The 19,635-nt window shown below is 31.9% G+C and overlaps 2 protein-coding genes across 3 annotated transcripts; one reads left to right on the forward strand and one right to left on the reverse strand.

The window, feature by feature from the left end:
• Window positions 1-462: 462 nt before the first annotated feature.
• Window positions 463-11,510, forward strand: LOC106772100 (methylcrotonoyl-CoA carboxylase subunit alpha, mitochondrial). 2 transcript variants are annotated; one of them, XM_014658271.2, is made up of 16 exons: window positions 463-838; window positions 920-1,041; window positions 1,150-1,297; window positions 1,793-1,930; window positions 2,169-2,264; window positions 2,351-2,410; window positions 7,561-7,653; window positions 7,735-7,846; window positions 8,734-8,835; window positions 8,980-9,116; window positions 9,542-9,776; window positions 9,856-10,022; window positions 10,114-10,230; window positions 10,371-10,613; window positions 10,713-10,808; window positions 11,213-11,510. In XM_014658271.2, exons 1-16 carry the CDS (start codon window positions 503-505, stop codon window positions 11,234-11,236), a joined length of 2,226 nt encoding a protein of 741 aa, XP_014513757.1. In that variant the 5' UTR covers window positions 463-502; the 3' UTR covers window positions 11,237-11,510. The 2 variants fall into 2 exon arrangements, with proteins under 2 accessions (XP_014513757.1, XP_014513758.1); XM_014658272.2 differs by having other exon boundaries at window positions 464-838; window positions 11,260-11,510.
• Window positions 11,511-12,741: 1,231 nt separating this feature from the next.
• On the reverse strand, window positions 12,742-15,255 carry LOC106771065. Its single transcript, XM_014656958.2, has 3 exons — window positions 15,110-15,255; window positions 14,610-14,774; window positions 12,742-13,312 (listed from the first exon to the last, which is right to left on the reverse strand). The coding sequence occupies exons 2-3, from the start codon at window positions 14,704-14,706 to the stop codon at window positions 12,924-12,926; spliced, it is 486 nt and encodes a 161-aa protein (XP_014512444.1). The 5' UTR covers window positions 14,707-14,774; window positions 15,110-15,255; the 3' UTR covers window positions 12,742-12,923.
• Window positions 15,256-19,635: the final 4,380 nt, after the last annotated feature.

A 19,635-nucleotide genomic window follows, 5' to 3' on the forward strand; every position in this document is an offset into this window, starting at 1 on the left:
TCTATTACCATCATTCAACTATCTTAACGATTATCAAACTTTTGTTCTCTCATATGTTATAATTTAATCTATATATTCTAATAAGTTCCGCAATGAAAATCTACACAAAAAGAATAATTTGAGAGAAAAAAATTATCTATCTTATTAAATTGGAAACTATTAATTATATAACTTTAGAAAGAAAAAAAAAATTGAACACCCAAAAAAGAATTACCTACTACTATCATTACAAATTAAAGGATAACAGTTCCATAAAAATAGGAATTCATATAACCTAATAAAACAAATTTGAATTAATCCTAACATACTTTTATATTGCTGATCTGACGGACGTCTTTTTCATCCATATCCGATCCTCGTCCCACTCCATTACAGCGCAGCACACTTATCGGTTCGGAACTTTGATTTGGACAAAAATACCCTCACCAGTGTCCGATCATGGCACGCATTCGTATTATAACTGCACACTCTCTACATTTGCCACACCTACGAACCAACCACCATGGCTTCTCTGGCATTAATCCGCAGAAAGATTATAATCACCCGCACCACGCTCTCCCACTGGCACGTGTGCACACGAGCATTCTCCAACGCCGACAGCAACAACAATCGCATCGAGAAGATTCTAGTAGCTAACCGCGGCGAAATAGCTTGCAGGATCATGCGCACCGCACGGAGGCTCGGCATTCAAACCGTCGCAGTATATAGCGACGCCGATAGGGACTCGCTACATGTGGCCTCCGCCGACGAGGCCATCCGAATCGGACCGCCACCGGCGCGCCTCAGTTACTTGAACGGAACCACCATCGTCGACGCCGCCATTCGCTCCGGCGCACAGGTCAACACTTCACTTCCTTCGCTTTTCCTCTTTGGCTAATTGCCCTAATCCAAGGATGACACGTGTAGTTTCGGTGATTAGGCTATTCACCCTGGGTATGGATTCTTGTCCGAGAGTGCTGTCTTCGCTAAGCTTTGTGAGGACAGTGGTCTGACGTTTATTGGCCCCCCTGCATCTGCAATTCGCGACATGGGAGACAAGAGGTACCCTAGAGTTAAATTTCATCATGATGTGTTGAGTGCGTTTTCTGTTCATCCTTTTTTAGTTATAGCATTCTGTTTATTTATTTATTATTGCATTGGTGATGGCAGTGCATCGAAGAGAATCATGGGAGCTGCAGGGGTGCCTCTTGTGCCTGGATATCACGGAGATGATCAAGATATTGAGAGAATGAAGTTGGAAGCTGATAAGATTGGATATCCAGTCCTAATAAAGCCAACCCATGGTGGTGGAGGAAAGGTGCTTCCGATCTCGACATTCACAAGTTATTCCGTTTCCTTATACTTAATCTAGTTGCTGGGGTTTGCTACTTTTCTTTATTCTCCAGTCAATCATAGAAGTACTCTCTTAGTTGGATTTTTATTAATAGAACTGTGAAAGATGTGTTTTGGCCTCTCCAGAATTTAGTCTGAACGGTGTAGCTTTTTTGCATTCCATGTGGTTCTGGTCACAAATTCCTTGTGATGGTTTTAAGTTGCTGTGGTTCTAAATTTTTGTGTGGATCTTGGTCATCTCCTCTTCATTGATAGGTGATTATTTAATGCGGATCGTTATTATGATGTGTGGCAACTCATTTAGGTTTTGTTTCTACTTGTTTCAGAGCTGAGTGTTTATTCTGAGAATTCTGGATTTCTTTTATGGGGAAAGTAGATGATAGAGAGATATTTCTGAGAATATCTGTTGCTGAGTGCTTACAGTTTCACTCGGTTTAATTTGGGCATGTGAATATTGTAGGGTATGAGAATTGTGCACTCTCCAGAGGAGTTTGTTGAATCATTCCTAGCAGCACAACGGGAAGCGGCAGCTTCTTTTGGTGTCAACACCATATTGCTGGAGAAGTACATTACACGGCCAAGACATATAGAAGTCCAAGTATTATGCTCATTTTTTTATCACTCTATTGTCATATGTCTCCTTGAAGCTCCATTGGTTCCTTACATTTCTTCTGAAAATTAAAAGTTCCTAGTGATGGATAGTCTTTAGTCCTGAAACTATGTTTTTACCTATTTCAGAATTTTACTGGAACAATGGCATTAAAGTACTGGCATCAATAGAAAATATGATGTCTCACTGCTTGGATTTTATTTCAGACTACTTTCTGTTAATGTAGATATTTGGGGATAAGCATGGGAATGTTCTGCATTTGAATGAGCGAGATTGCAGTGTTCAGAGAAGACACCAAAAAATAATTGAAGAAGCTCCAGCTGTATGGCTTCCATTTCATGTCTTTGATATTTAGTTTCCTTTTTAAATTTTACTGTAATTAAGAAGTTGTAATAACACAATTTGCAGCCAAACATTTCTGCCGACTTTCGCGCACACTTAGGTCAAGCTGCTGTTTCTGCAGCAAAGGTAAAGCCCTTTTATTTCAAAATACTAAACTGTACTTTCTCAGACTTTCAATAGTTTCATCAAGTGTTCAAGGATTTTAAATAATTGGTTGATTGATGTCTGCTGAGTATGAAAATCTTTAGATAACTTGTACTCATGAGGAGATTTATTAGAATTTCATTGACAGTTTCTCTTTTCTATTTTACTAGTTTAGAACTCGTGTGTACTCACGGCCGGTTTATTTTGTGTTTTTCTTTTCTTTTTTTTTTTCTATTTATTTATTTATTTGTTTATATCTATATATAGGATTCTTATTTTGTTGTGTTCATATTTATTTTCCAATTTTACCTTTTTGAATAATTTTTTTTTAAATTAAAATTATTTTATTAATTTTACCATTTAAGTTATCATATATTTAACTTTAACTGTTTTTTTTATTTGATTTTTAAAATTAATTAGTTTTTAATTATAAAACTATCTACAAAGTAGATAAAAGCTTTTTATAGTAAAGTTATAAAATTATTTTACTTAATTTTATAATTATAATACTAACAATAATAGTTTTATTATTTTTTATTATGATAAAACAGTGAACACAGATGTAGGCATGTGTTCTCACGAGAACATGTGTTCATTAGTTTAAATTTAAAAGGATTTGAGTTATCTTTATTATATTATTAATAAATTGTGTTTATAATTTATTTAATATATTATTATTATCCTTTTAATTTATTGATAATATATTTTAATTGGTGGTGTATATAGTGTAAGAAATAATTTTGATAAAAAATTGAAAAATAAAACTTAATTTTTCTTATTGTATTTTTAAAGATAATTAAAAACTTTATTAAAAAACATAATTTTGAATACTGTTTTGGTACTATTCATCTAGGATATAAGTGTATCGTTGTTAGTTGCTTTTATTTTGAAAAAAAAAAGTTTTCGTGGGTGGAAAGGATTATGGTAGATGATGAATTTAGGATGGAAAGCTTCATCATATTAGACTTGGGGTATCTAGAGAGGATAATTGCATTATAACTACTCTAAAACTTCTTAATTTGCTTTTCTATTATAGTATTTTCTTCAATAAATTATTTTATTCTGTCTCTATTTAGGATAATATTATATTGACATTTTTTTATGGTTATATGTTATGTGTTTTAGAAGTGTATTAACGTTTTTGTTTTGTTTAAGTTATATGTTTTGTTTGTAATTTGTAATTTTGTTTTGGAATTATATTGACATTTTTGTTACTATCATGTTAAGTTTTTAATGCGATTTGTTACGTCCCTAAATTATAATATATTTTCTATTTATCTTATCATGTGTAATTTTAATAACAAATTAATTTGAACTAAAATATGAATTATTGTTTTCAAATTTAATTTTAGTACTACTTTGAATAAATAAACTTGAAAATTTAAAATTATTAAAATAGTTGTTAGGAAAAATATTTAATAGATTAAGTTGCAACTTGTCATATTTACATATTTATTCTCAAGTAATAAATTTATGACTTCTTTCAATTTTAAAGGTGAAAGGGGAAATATTAAGTCGTATTCATATAAATAAATTAGGGTTAAATATGTTTTTAGTTCCTATACTTTGGGCTATTTTGGTTTTAGTCTCTCTTTCAAACTAAGGTACAATTTAGTCCTTCAACTTTAGAAAACTCTGGTTTTAGTCCTTTTTACCAAATTTTTTTAACTTTATTTGTTGTTTCAAACGTGTTTCATTATAGCATTTGGATTGTTTGAAACAGTGTAAACAATCCAAATGCTATAATGAAACGTGTTTGAAACAACAAATAAAGTTAAAACAATTTGGTAGAAAGGATTAAAACCAGAGTTTTCTAAAGTTAAAGCACTAAATTGTACCTTAGTTTGAAAGAGGGACTAAAACCAAAATCGTCCCAAAGTATAAGAACTAAAAACATATTTAACCCAATAAATTATGACATTAGCAGGTTTATAAAAACATTTCGTGTTTAGTATTTAGTTAGAGATGTATGAATTTTATTTTGAAAAATCTTATCTAATAATTGGAATTGAATTAAATTCAAATCCATTCCAAATTTTAAAAAATGGAATGAAAGTAAATCCAAATCTATATTTTTGTGAAAAACTAACTTGGATTTTATAGATCTAAATATAAATAATTGGATTGTGTTATTCTATTTTAAATTCATATTTTCTAAAATAAAATTTGAAAGTTTATAATTTGGTTTATTCAAGTTTAAAATTAGATATTCATTTTCGAATTCAGCTTTTATTAAAATTTTGTTCCACTTTTGTAAGTAAATTAAATGATCAGTCTCTTGCATCTTTAGTCAATAAGTTTGCATATAAAAATTGGTAAAGTGTCCCTAAATTTAAGATTATAACCTTTTCAATTTAGTATACTTTGCATATATCACTTTAAAAACAGTTATATACATAATAACCTTTAAAGTATATTAAACACAATTTCCACAACACCAAAAACATAAACAATTAATGAAACCTATTTTTCTTTTTTCTTTACTGCATTATATGAGTCATCTTGCAATCATTTGATTTAGGTCTTGCAATCATTTGATCGTTGAATTTTGATCTTGCAATCATTTGACTTATTTCTTGACCACTATTTATGATCTTTCAATCATTTGACTTAGATCTTAATTCTAATTCATTTTGGATGAAGAAATTCTTGAAATATCATTTAAATAATTATTAATTGGCTTATTATTTATTCAATTTAAATTATTCCAACTAAATAAAGAAAACAGAATAGTACATACTCCATAAATTTTCCTTGAATTGTTTTATATCTATTCAATCATCATTTATTATGTGTTAGAATTGTAGTAGGACCAAGATATCTCAACCAAGAGGTGTGAATTGGTTTAAAACTGATTTTACCTTTCTTAAAAAATTATGGTGTTTTAAATCGGTTTGAAAAGAACTTTCCAACCTTTTAAAGATCTAAAAGATAACAAGTAAAGAAAATGAAACAAGACACAAAATTTTATACTGGCTCAACTCTTAAAGTTTACATCTAGTTGGAAGGAAATTCACTATAAAAAGTTGAGATTACAAGATCTTCTATGCAATCTGTATCTCTAACCAACCAAGAACAGTTCCTAATGGTAAGGCTACACACACTCACCCTAAAAACCTTGTTTACACAGCAAAGGATACAATAGTAATTAGAAATTACAGAAAAAGAAAAGAAAAAGATATAGCTCTACTGCAGATTTTACACAGAAAACTGGAAACAATCACTCCTTAGCTCTTTCCACTCATTCTTGCAAGCTTGTAGTCTTGATTTCACTCAATTGTTGTTCTTATTCTCCAAGAATGCTAGAAGGATGTTCTTTCTCAACAACTAAATGCTCTTGTAATATATTTTGTACTTGGAAAAGGAACCAAACCCATATATATAGCAAAAATACTGACAATTTTAATGATTAGACAAATAACTTAGTCGATAGAGACTTTAGCTTCCTGATTTTCATTTTCAACATATTTAACGATATAGACAAGTATCGATCAGGTAAATAAATAACTTAATCAATTAAAATAGAGAGCAAGCTTCTTGATTAGCATATTTAACATATTAATCAATCAGTTATATCCTGGTTCTATAGCACATGCATTTTAATAGATTTTAGCAATTAGTTAATTTTATCACGAACATTTAAACATCATCAAAAACAAATTAACCAGATTTGGAGCATCATAAAAAATAACCTTCCCCATTTTATATGATCAACCTCCATGTTCCTGCATTCTGCATTGAACTTTTTCTCCTTTTGGACATTAGCAAAAAACAATAAAATAGGACAGAATACATAGCAGACAGGAAATGCATTCAGTCAAATATGCAATCAACCAAAAGTTCCTAAACAGAGCAAATAAACATAGCCAATATAGTAAATAGAGTTCAGCAGGAATGATAACAATCAAAATGAGAAACAAATGTCTAAAGAGAGTTAACAGTCAATAGTTAGATAATTCAGAATCTTCATCCTCCTCTCCTTCATCAGCTTGCTGTTCATCCTTAAAAGCCCTACCATTATTATTTTTCCTTAATCCCATGCGATGCAGAACAGTGCGTGCAATCTCGTTAGAGTTTGTGAAGCCCATGGAGAACTTGTTCCGAAAATCAACTATAAAAAAATTCAAATACCTTTGACAGAAACATAGCATAAGGAAAACTTGCCATTGGAAGCTTTGTAGCCTTAATCATGTTGTCAGTAATCACATCGGCCAGTTAGTTTGGATTTGCACTTTCAATGCATGAATAAAATAAATGTCTTCTGATGTGAGCTGAGCATGGTTGCTTCCTTGGGAAGGATAATCCATGCCAGGACAAACGCACAGAGCTTGTGATCTCTTGTTTTATGCCTACTGCTCTAAAGAGAGTGTAGTCCCTAGGTCTGGAGACTGGCTTGATACAGGGAAAACTTGTGAAGTCTGAGAAACCCATGATGGAATTTCAAACCTCCAGGGCGAAAACCAGCTATTGTGGTCCAGATCTCTTCATCGAGCCTAATATTTCTTTTATAATTTTAAATCCCAAAAGGATGCCAGAATCTGAAATTGTATTCAAAGAAAATTAATATGTTAGCTTTTACTTTTTGCTTCAGTCTTAGTAAGACTTTAAGCTTACTTTTACTTCCCTTTTAAACTCACAAAAGCATGTTAATATAAACACCACTGCAAATGTCTAGGTAAAGGAAGCAAAGGTTGCTCATATTATGTTGTAATGAAAGTGATACTTATATTTGGAGGTCTAAAGTGTGTTGTTGTAGTACGAACGCATTGGCAAGGCTTTTTGGATGAGTTTGATGGTTATTAGTAATTTATTCACTTAATAGTATAAATATACAACATTCATCCATTGCACAAATTTGTACTGACTTTCATGCACATTTAGGTCAAGCTGCTCTTTCTGCAGCAAAGGTAAAGTCCTTTTATTTCAAAATGTTAAATTGTACTTTCTCAGCCATATGCAATAGCTTCATCAAGTGTTCAAGGATTTGAAGTAATTGGTTCATTGATTTCTGCTGAGTATGAAAATCTTTAGATAACTTGTATTCATGACCAGATTGATTTAGAATTTCATTGACAATTTTTCTTGTCTATTTTATATTATCCACTAATTTCATATTTTTTTTATGGCTAAAGGCAGTTAATTATTACAGTGCTGGGACTGTGGAGTTTATAGTTGATACAGTCTCTGACGAGTTTTACTTCATGGAGATGAATACACGTCTTCAGGTGCTTGTATCAATTTTTTTATTTCACTTCATATTAGAATCAGCGCATACAAAAAAGTGTAAGATGTGGAATTTGATACAGGTTGAGCATCCTGTCACAGAAATGATTGTTGGTCAGGATCTTGTTGAATGGCAAATTCTTGTTGCCAATGGAGAAGCTCTTCCATTGAATCAATCACAGGTACCCATATCAGGTGATTCTTCCTTTCCTTCTTTATTTTCTTCCTACCCTTTTTTTATTTTTTAGTGTAGCAGTGAGGACGGGTTTGATAGTTTGCTTTGCTTAGTTTCATATTAAACTCAATGATTTTTTGATGGATTAGAATGGACAGTTGGATCAGTATTTGTTCACCTAAAATATGTGCTTAGATTATACGTTTGGTTAGTTTCTCAGCAACTAATCCAGAAGACAGAAAAGTCACAATTCTTATAAAATAATCTGTATAACTGGTATGAATAGGTTTAAATATATGATTTAATCTGAGTGTAAACTACAGGCCTAAATTATGTTATATACTCGGCAAAAAGAAAAAATAATCTTAACAATATTTATGACTAATTACTGGAGGTCTTCGTAGTAGCATCCTCTAAAATTGTACCCAGTGATTCGACAAATTGAGCTGTTTTTTTTTCTTTATCAGCAAAATATATATATATATATATATATATATATATATATATATATATATATATATATATATATATATATATTGGAGTACTTAGGATGCTCCAGTCCTTATACAAAAGATATTTACATTGTGCCCTGCTTTAGGTCTCCATGAAGATGATTAATAAAACTTCTACATTTGATATCAAAATATCCCTATCCTATACCCATATCTAGTCTATTCTTGATACATACATGAAAACAGAGGATGGGAATACAAAATATTAAAAAAACTGAGCTGGAATTACTGAAAATTAAAGAATTAGAATTTTTTTATAAACTGCTAGTTAATGGTTGTGGATTGTCAACTCTTTATTATACTATTGCGAGAACATGTATTAAGTTTCATCCATCTATTATGCAGACACTTAAAGTTTCTGTATATTATAATTCTTTATGTGACGGCATTGGCAGGCCATGCTTTTGAAGCTCGAATCTATGCTGAAAATGTTCAAAAAGGGTTTCTTCCAGCAACTGGAGTTCTACACCATTATCATGTTCCAGTCTCATCTGAAGGTCAGATATGCAAAATTAAATTGCAAATTTATTTATGATGAATCTAGAAGTTTTCCTCACTGCTTTGTTTGAAGAGCATGAAACTCTAATATAGATTTGTGGATCTTTCTTTTTTTGCTTACTGAAAATCTTCTGTTTTGGCAGTTCGGGTGGAGACTGGGGTTAAACAAGGAGACACTGTTAGCATGCATTATGATCCTATGATTGCTAAGCTTGTGGTGTGGGGAGACAATCGTGCTTCTGCATTGGTCAAACTAAAGGATAGTTTGTCAAAGTTCCAGGTAGACTAGGTTTTTATATTGCCTGTGCCATAGTGAAATGTTGGTGAGATTTTGCATTAAACTGACTTTTCTATGTTCAGATGTTATATTAGTTACCCTTTGTTAGATTCTATATTTATAACCTTTGGGGCAAGGGTGGACATGGTCCTTATGGGGATGATAAAGTGTTCAGAAATGTAAGAAACTACGGGTGTTTGTGTTGTTTATGGAGAAAAAGGGAAGGAAAGGCAAACTTTTAGTAGTTATGTTATATTTATAAAAATAAACAAAAGCCCCTTCAATAGTCAACTCCTAAACACTAGACGTTTCATCCCCCCTCCCATATACAATAGAAATTCAAGTAGTTTTAAGTAAGAAAACACTTTCTAGCTATGTCATGTCTTAAAATTTGCTCATGTTTAAATTGGTGATATCTTCCTGCACAGGTTGCAGGTTTACCAACCAATGTCAGCTTCATTCTAAAGCTAGCTAATCACGGGGCATTTGCAAATGGCAATGTGGAGACTCATTTTATTGATAACTACAAAGAAGATCTCTTTGGAGATGGTAACAATTCAGTGTCTGACAAAGAAGCATACGAAGCTGCTAGACATAATGCATCTCTAGTGGCCGCATGCCTCATTGAGAAAGAGCATTTCGTATCGTCAAGAAACCCTCCTGGTAAACTGTCTCATTCTTGTTTCGTAAAGTACGGAGTTGTTTTTGTTTATTTCCTTGGTATTTACATCTGTATTTTCAGGGGGCGGCAGCTTACTCCCTATATGGTATTCTTCTCCGCCTTTTAGAGTTCATCATCAGGCTAAGCGTAAAATGGAACTTGAATGGGAAAATGAATATGATAGTGGTAGCTCAAAGACCATGAAGCTTACTATCACCTGTCAGCCTGCTGGGAGATACCTGATTGAGGTACTGTTTGAAGTACTAATTTTTTTTCCTGTTTAATTGTGTCATATTATCTAAAAAGTGGATTCAAGATGATATTGTTTGTTTCTTCCAGACAGAAGAAAATGGATCTCCTGTTTTAGACGTCAAAGCATCATATGTAAAAGATCGCCATTTTAGAGTTGAAGCTGGTGGTGTAATCAATGATGTTAACGTAGCTGTTTATTCAAAGGTAAGTGTTTTCCACCGCATAGTTGATTTTTGAGTTTATATGGATTGATTTGGTAAAATCATTTGGCTTCTGTATCCATCTTGATTGTCAAATACATTTCTTCAGCTTATAATACAAATGTGATTTTCCCTGGAATTCAGGATCAAACAAGGCATATTCATATTTGGCAAGGATCCCATCATCATTATTTCAGAGAGAAGTTAGGCCTGGATCTATCTGAGGATGGAGAATTACAACATAAACCCAAAGTTGAAACATCAGCTAATCCTCGAGGGACAGTTGTAGCACCCATGGCAGGCTTGGTAGTTAAAGTTCTAGTGGAGAACAAGACAAGAGTAGAGGAAGGTCAACCTGTGTTAGTATTAGAAGCAATGAAGATGGAGGTTTGTACAATTGCTCTGTGACGTTGGAAACTTCTCTTTATCTGCTTTATTTATTTATTCAGAAAGTTATATATAACCAACAATGTTCTGTACTTCTAGCATGTTGTAAAGGCACCATCTTCTGGCTATGTGCATGAACTTCAAGTTACAGTTGGTGAACAGGTTTCAGATGGCAGTGTTCTTTTCAGGGTAAAGGTTAGTTAATTACTATTGTTTGTTATTCTTTTCATTAGCCATGGCCTGGTTATTCTAGCAATTCCTTTTGCTTTCCTGTTTCAGTGTATATTGTATCACATTGTTTCAATATTATTCTCTTTATTATGATGTTGATGTTTATTTCTTGTGTTTTTTTTTGGCAATGACTAATGATACTTAAAGACAGTCTGCTTGTTTAAATAGGTAAAAATAGCAATGCAGATGGAAATGTAAATTTATGTGGACTGTGTTCAAATAAATTATTTTTTATCCCTCATTTTCATTTTCCGCATGAATAAATTATTCTTTTGCAACATTTGTATGTTTAATTAGCATTTCTCATTATATTCTATTCTTCAACATTGCTGAATCTGGTAATAAAGTATGTTTGTGTTTCGTGTTAGTGTCCACACTTAGATCATCAGTAATGCTGATTGTGGTGCTTGGACAGGATCAATAAAATCTCACACGGATTACAGCTTTACCTTTATGTCAAGATTTTGGCAACAAGGCCGCTATCTGAATGGGTACTTTCACGCAGGAGGACAACCGAACGCCCTGAATTTGATTACTTAGAAGTCCTTGTAACTCAATTTTTCAAGTTACAAAGGATGACATGTACTTTACAATAATGCAAATAGTTTCTCCACTAACTATATAATAAGACCACAAATTGCTTCATGTTTAGATATTCTTCCATCAGAGTCTTTTTCCCTTCTGATAGTTGGAAACCACCAACTAAAAATCTAATATTGGGGAAAACAAGGGCACTTTAACAAAGAGCGTGAGATTTTCATTACTACATTGTTTATAGAGATTAGAGATGCATGAGCTCTTTTCTTCGATTGCAAAGAACCCAATTTTAATCTCAAGACATTTTTTTTTTCTTCTACTTATCACATTGTTAACAAACTTTAACAAATACTTTTAGAAAATAATTAAATAAATGTTAGTTAAAGTTAGTTCACACTTAAGTAAAAAGTATGAGAAACTTTTACAAAAACAATTTATGTATACGCTCATTGTAGTTTATGTGAACACTTTTATTTTTCATGTCTTCTAAAAATATTATGGAGAAACTTGTGAGCATTTTCTTCCTGCACTTCCATAACTTTCTTTCTGCATCCGTATAATTTTTTTTTTCTCATTTTGTCTTTTCTGGATTGTATAATCTCAAAGTTATTTTTTTTTTATTTTTAGATTATACAATTTGAAAACCAAAATTAATTTCTGGATCACAAAATTCTAAACCTAAATAATTTTTAAATTGTATAATTCGAAAAGTTTTAGAATTGCATAATTTGAAAATTAAAAAATGATTTTCAATATGTACAACTTATATAGTTTCTTGATTGCATCTGATAGTAAAAAAATATAATTGAAGAAAAACAAAATGAAAAAAAATAAAAAACTTGAAAATCATTAAGAAAGTTATGGAAGTGCAGAAGGAAACTTATCAAACTTGCGACCTTTATTGAGTAATTTTTTACATCCACAGTTTAATTGTTTTTACTCTATAGCCAATAATTTAATAAGCTCATCTTTCTTTAATTTAAAAACTCAATTCACACTACTCAAATTACAAGAAAGTAATTTTAGGCAAGCCATTCGTAGATTATAAATATATACACTTGAGGAATGAGAATGAGAGGAGCGATTAATGTTTATTTAAAATTAAAAGAAAATTAATTGAAAAATCAAATGTAAATTTTTTTAAATGATAACATTTACTTCATTAGTATAGTCTTCCAGAAATTCGAATTATTCTTAAAATGGGAAGTGTAACACCAATTGTTTCAAAGAAAAAATTATTCAAAAAGCAACTTTCAAGATCGAGAACCCCATAAACAATTCCTACTAGAGATGCTATTATTAGTTCACAATATTCAAAATTGAAAAAATAAATCTTTGTCCAAAAATCACCTCAACGAAATAAGTTAACATCAGAAACAATTATTCCAATAGGAGTTTTTTTAAGTATTTTTTTTTTCACATAATAAAAGGGCGTAATTAACCCCTAATAATATCTGTCAAGTTTAAAAGCAGCGACTACAAGTTGAAAGCAAGTCCTTTTGAGTAGAAGAAAATGTACAAGAATATGAAGGGTGTGGAAAATCAAGCATCAAAACCAGAATAGATACCATTCTCTCTCAACAGCCTCTTCTCTTCTTCAACATAATTTTTGCCTCTGCTAGCTTGACCCAGCTCTCTCTTCCTCTTTTCCTTCTGAGAGAAAGAAAGATTCTTCTTGTCATTCCTAGTCAGGACAGCTGGCAGCTGCTCTCCTTGGGAAATAGCCTCCCTTGTTTTTTGTCGCTCTTCATATGATTCTTCAATTTCCTTCTCTGCACGCTTTTCTTTTCCACTGGACCACGACCAATCTTGCTTCGAATCATCCCCTTCTCTGGGGGCTGGTACTTTTAGGACCGAAGGTCCACCTCTATACCCATGTCTCCTCAGAGCCTCAAAGTCAATTACACCGCTTTTCTGCTTCCTAGATTTCCCTGTACACAAAATTAATTAATAAAGAGACCAAACAGCCACAAAATTAGGGAGACAACTTTTAAAGTTATACGGTACTCTCGAGTATTTTCATGAAATAACCCAATTTCACCAACTATGATCAAGTCAAGTCAGGATAAAACATTGTCGATGAAGGTTTTAATGATTCTGATATTCTCATTTCTGTTTCCAGGAAAATTACAGTTCAATATGCCAAACAAATTCTTGCAAGAATTTATGTGAAGCCAAAATAGTACAATAGTTCACATGGTTAATTGTGTCCTTAAATTAGTCGATCCTTTTTATGCATGTACGATGTAGAGAAATCAGAATCAAGTCCTATAATTGAGGCTAGCAATAGATAGGTAAGAGTAATGTTAGCAGAGACCCATACATACACCTACCTAGAGAAAAAAGGAAATAAAAGAGAGAAGTGATAGATGCAATAGAATATATGATATGCAAAAAGGAGATATAGAAAAATTGATGGATCAAATGGTTGTTTGAAATAATGGAGGGTCCATGTATTATTACCCGGATGGGTAATTCATCCTAGCCAAAGACTTTGTCAATCAGCAACTGTATAGTGACAGATTAGAAACTATATTGCACTAACTCAACTCGGGGGTGAGTTTAAACCCTCAACAACTGAATCTACGTCAGTAATGACTATCTATATCTATATCAGTTAAAAACAGACAATCGCTTCTAAAGTAGTGCGTGATCAAATTGTGTCAACTCTCAACCATAAGATAATCCTTCACTTATATTTTTGCTTTAGCCAATATTTCTAAGCTATTAGATACCAGGAAGGATTTATTAGAAAAAAGATATTCATCAGTGTGATTTTACAAGGGACTTTTATCCACCATTGGGTGAAGCCCAATATACCCTTCTCCAAAAGTTCAACAGCAACATCATAGGATCAAGCTAATGACAGAGTTTCATATTGCTAGGATGAGCGTCAGCATCAAGCCACATTCTAGGCACCAAGAAGATAACTGTAAAAGCAGGAAAGATAATCCAATCGCTATTTATGTTGTGAATTTCATCAAATATACCCACAGCACAAAACACAAAACATGGGAGTGCGACATAACCCCAACAAAATCCTACGTACATCCATTTCTGAATTGGATCAAAATTTGTGAAGATACTTTGTGCACCTGTCACTCCCCCATGAATTATTGTCATAAGAAAGTAAAGTGTATAACTTTCACATTGAATCAACGTTTGAGCAATCAGCAGAGTGATAAAAACTACAAGACAAAAAAAAGGAGGATGTACATTAAAAAATACCTTTGGAGTTTTCCGCTCCAGCTTCACTATCATGTTCAGAGTCTGAATGTGAAGATGATGACTCGTCATCGTCACTCCATGGCATAGTCCTCTTCATAGTACGGATAACGCCACGGCACAATCACCTCGAATACAAACAAAGGTTCAACCCCCGATGATGCTTCTCTGCAAATAAAAAGTGAAAGATGCAATGCTCGAATACCGCTCGACAGAAACAACAACACGTTCAATCTAAGAATAAAAATTTGAAATTTAAAATGATAACGAAAAAGTGATGAATTATTAGGAGGTGAGCTGAGCTGAGGTTGCCCTCAAAGACGCAGACCGATGAAAATTTTTCAGAAACTGTACAAAAACATAGAAATAAACATGCGCGTGCGTGCCGTAAGTAAGAATTGGGGAATTAAACGGTGATGAATTTTGGGGAAAAAATAGGAAAGAAGAAAGAAAACATAAAGCTGAAAAAATAGAGTACTGAGAAAAGGGAAGTGAGAGAGTACCGCCACTGGTTCGGTGGTTGTTGGTGGCTGCTTTCGGAATCGGAATTTGGATTCTGACTACGCTCTCTGCTATAAACCCCCTTTTTAGGGATTTCTCAGCTGCGAATTTAGAACTCTGCAGTTTCCACTGCAGAAAAAAAAAATATAAGTAAAACAAAAAATGATACAATATTTTATTAAATCATTTAGTGCCTAAAATTACAACAATTAGTCAAATTAATTAAAAAAAAAAACTTATATTTTGTTCCTAAAATTCTTTTCACGTCTTTTGACCCTTAATTCACATAACTTAATAAATTTTGTCTTAATATTACTTAGTCAGTAGTAGTATTAATGATTAATATGATAGAAACTACATTTATAATAACTCAACTTCAACTACTTATTGACACTGATACGTTTAAAATAGTTTAGTCATTTGTTTAATTATCTAGTTTAAATGTTTGTGCATTTTGCATATAAGCAGAATTAAATCTACAGAAAATTATAATTGTGGAGGTTCTACTTTCGAGATATATTTAAATTTATTATATAAAAATATTAAAAGTTAAAGATGAATACTTTATATATGTGTTTACTTTTTTATGATAAAAAATCATAATTATAAAAATGAATATAAGTAATTTTAATAATTTAGTTGTAGATAATTTTTATTTATTTTTGTAAATAATTTTTATTTATTTAGTTTTCATATACTTATACATGAAGAAGACATATAATTTATAAATCTTAAACCCTAAACTAAAACTAAATGAATACACGTATATAATTATAACGTTATATAATTAAAATAAAAGTAGTTAATAAATAAATTTACATATATATTATAAAATTTATCTCTCTACTCTTTTTTTTTCTAATATTCTCTTAAAATTTTAGAAATCATTTATCTTCCTTGTCTAGAACATTTTATACTAATCAAACAATAATTAAAAGGTCAAGTCTAATTAATAAAATTTTCTTTTAGAATAAGTTCCTTTCAACTCTAAATCTTTCTATCATGTATTTTTTATTGTGAATATATTAACGTGTCACAACTTTAATAAGATGAGAAAGATAATATCTTAGTTCAACTTTAGGATTTGTGTTTTGGTAATTTGGATGATTTTTTTTTCCTTGGTTACTAGAGTCTTTAGGTGTGTTCTAACTTCTTCCATCGAGGACTTTTTTTTTCTTCATAAACAATTTTTTGATAAAAATGGATGAATTTTTAGATAAAGATAATTGAATTCTGTATGTCTTCATGTGGGTGTGAAGTATTTTAGGCTCTATATAATTTACTCAAGAAGTCTAGCCAACCTTATTGAGAGTTTAAATGATAAGTTATAAACTTTTTTACTCAACAAATTATTATTCTCCAATAAATTATGTAAAGTTTTTCCAACAAATCTCAACATAGAGTAATAAAAGAAAGTAACTAACTCACTCACTAATCTAAAATTTGTTGAAGGAAATAAATTTTATACAACAATTATACACATAAAGGTATCATGTAGTGTTGCATTGCAACAATAAAAAAAAATGCCCAAGTCATTAGATTGATTCCATGGAAAATTATAAGAATTTTATATGTGGCTTCTTCCTAGGTTTCACAAATAGGGAAAGAATCAAGTTTGTCTACTTAAAAGGTAGTTTTATGGACTAAATGATGAACCTTACACATGGATGCATTGCATTCATTATGGTTAGTTTTACATAGTTAAAGGTTGATTAGTCAATGTTCACTTCCTCTTGTAAATATATGTCAATATTTTACTTATTTATGTTAATGATATTATAACTATAGGAGATGATGTGTTGCTTATTTCACTTTTCATAAGATACTTTTGCCATTAATTCAATATTAAAGATTTTGGTCCTTTGCAATATTTGGTTTTTGAATTAATGGAGAGTTTTTCAAGACAATGTGTATGTATATATATTTTATTTGATTATACTTTTATATCTTCAATTTTACATCTCATATTAGTAGTTCTTGTATGCCACTAGATGTTACAATATTTCTAATTAGTAAAATTATTTTAATTTATTTAAAAAATATAGAAATAATCCATAAAAAATAATTAAAAAATAAAATAATTAATAAAAATAATATAATTTATAAATTATTATAAATATTAGAAAGATAATTTTAAATTTTTTTGATATTAAAACTCAAATTAATTAGTATCACTTATTTATTTATAAAGGTTTAATAGCTTCTTTTGTTTTCAGTTTCATTGGATAATGTCAATTCAGTCCCCCTTTTTAAAAGTGTTTGGAATATGTTCACAGTTATTTAAATTTACATCAAATTTGTCCCTTCCGTTAAGTATAACCAAACGGAGTTAATGCGTTGATGATCTGGCACCAGTTAGTGGCAACCTGTCAATATATTGTTTGGTGAATGCTAATGTGTTTTATTAAGATAAGGTTTTTTAATTTGGGGATTTTATTAAGACCCTCCTTCATTTCGAGACCAAGACTCTCACTACTTCCTTGGCACAAAGGACGAAGATGCACTAATTGACGGAGACCAACCCTTCTGAAATGGAAACGACGACGAGAAAGGAAGAGGAGGTGGAGCGGCAGGCTTAATAAGATGAGTCAAAATCGGTGTTGGGGGAGGCGACGAGAATTTTGGTCTTCTAGAAGGACCCATGCTAGTTACTTTTTCTATTTGCTGATATTTGGTTGAAATTGGTGGCCCCTATGCTAGTGGTGGAGAATGCTTCACCGATGGTATGACCATGTTTATGATATTTGGAGAAGGAGCAGAGAACTTGGATTTAGGTGAAGTTCTCTTCGAGTAAGGAACCACCAGACCAGCAGCAGCCGTCGTTGGTATGGCGACAACGAGACAACTGTGGCGTGAGACAGGCGTGAAACAATTATCTTTGTGGATAAAATTTTTTAGATTTCCACCTGGCAAATAATTGTATATGAGAAACATCTCTGTTTTATAAGCATGATAACCTTTCAAAGTGACAAGGTTAGGATGGTGAAGCCTCCCAAGGGTCTTGATCTTGGCATGGAATTGTTGAACACCTTAGAACAGTCCAACTGTGATGATGCATGTGGTGAAAGTATTAGGAGGTCCTAGTGTAGGTGCTACTTGGAGGCCTATTGCGTGGTAACGGACTAACCTTGTGTATGGTAGGGTGAAACTCATTGACAACGACTTTGCAAAGCAGTAGAGGCCACCACAAGTGCACAATCCGCCATAGCTCGGTATCCGTTCTATGTTCGGACGGTCAAGTCTAGGTCATAACGTGTTAGGATGTCTGAACTAGTTTATCTTGCCTGAATAATTATGTGAATCTATTATATTATATAATTGTATGAATTCTTTGATATCTAGCTTACCCTTGTTTTTCTATTGTTTGCCTTTGTATGTTCCTCTTTTGCGATGATCACCTAATTGGTGTGAGCTTAAGGAGACATTTGTTTCCGTTACTTCAGCAATAAGTGATCGAAAGAGATTCAATAGAGAAGTCGGACGAATCTACAAGTGTAAATATTATATTTGTAAGTTTGTTTCTTATAGTAGTTAATTTATCATATATGTAATATTTATTTTAGTAGTATTTTACTATTAAAAATGGAATGTTATATTATCCTTGGTTTCATATTCAATTTGGAAAAAGATAAGATATTACATATATCTAAAGTAAAAATTCTCCATTAGAATTGGAAGAGGAGAAATGTCTAAGAGGAAAGATTAAAATAGTTATATATTCTCTATTAGCATGTTTATTCTTTTTATTTTGTGTACTCTGTTTTTCATTTGTTATAAACCAATACATATGCGAGTTTTTGGATTGAAGCTTGTGAACTAAATGTGAAGTTTATTAATGATAAAAAGTTACAACAAACAGGAAGTTTAGTGAAATATACTCCAAACCTTTTATCATATTTTTTAAACCCTATTTTTGTTTTACTTTTACCATTTGTAAAAATTTCAAAAATAAAATGTTTTTTTAGCAAAGTCTTTATTATATTTGTTTAATGTTGGAAGTCCCACAACGACTAGAGATAAGGCCAATTTATAATATATAAGTGGGGTGCAGACCTCACCTTACAAGCCGGTTTTTTGGGGTTGAGTTAGGCCTAGAACTCACTTCTAACATGGTATCAGAGCTATGATTAAAGCCTATCCTAGCGATATTTGTTGGGCATATTGTTCCACCCGCTATTTGGGCCGTTATCGGACCACCCATTAATATCTAGTCTCACGCTCGAGATGTATATACCTCGGCGTGAGGGAGGTGTGTTAGAAGTGGGTTCTAGGCCTAACTCAACCCCACAAAACCGGCTTGTAAGGTGAGGTCTGCACCCCACTTATATATTATATTGAATATTTCTGACGGCTTCTTCCGATGACAATCAATCGGAGAAACATGATTCTGAAACTTCCGCTGCTTCCAAGAGTTATATTTCTACTGCTGCCGGATTTGTGACCAAGTCAGGTATATCTAACTCTGCTCTTAAATTTTCTGTTGTTACTAAGGGTAGTGATTGGATAATTGATTCAGGTGCTACTGATC

This window comes from Vigna radiata, chromosome 8 (assembly GCF_000741045.1).
Source record: "Vigna radiata var. radiata cultivar VC1973A chromosome 8, Vradiata_ver6, whole genome shotgun sequence".
NCBI lineage: Eukaryota > Viridiplantae > Streptophyta > Magnoliopsida > Fabales > Fabaceae > Vigna > Vigna radiata.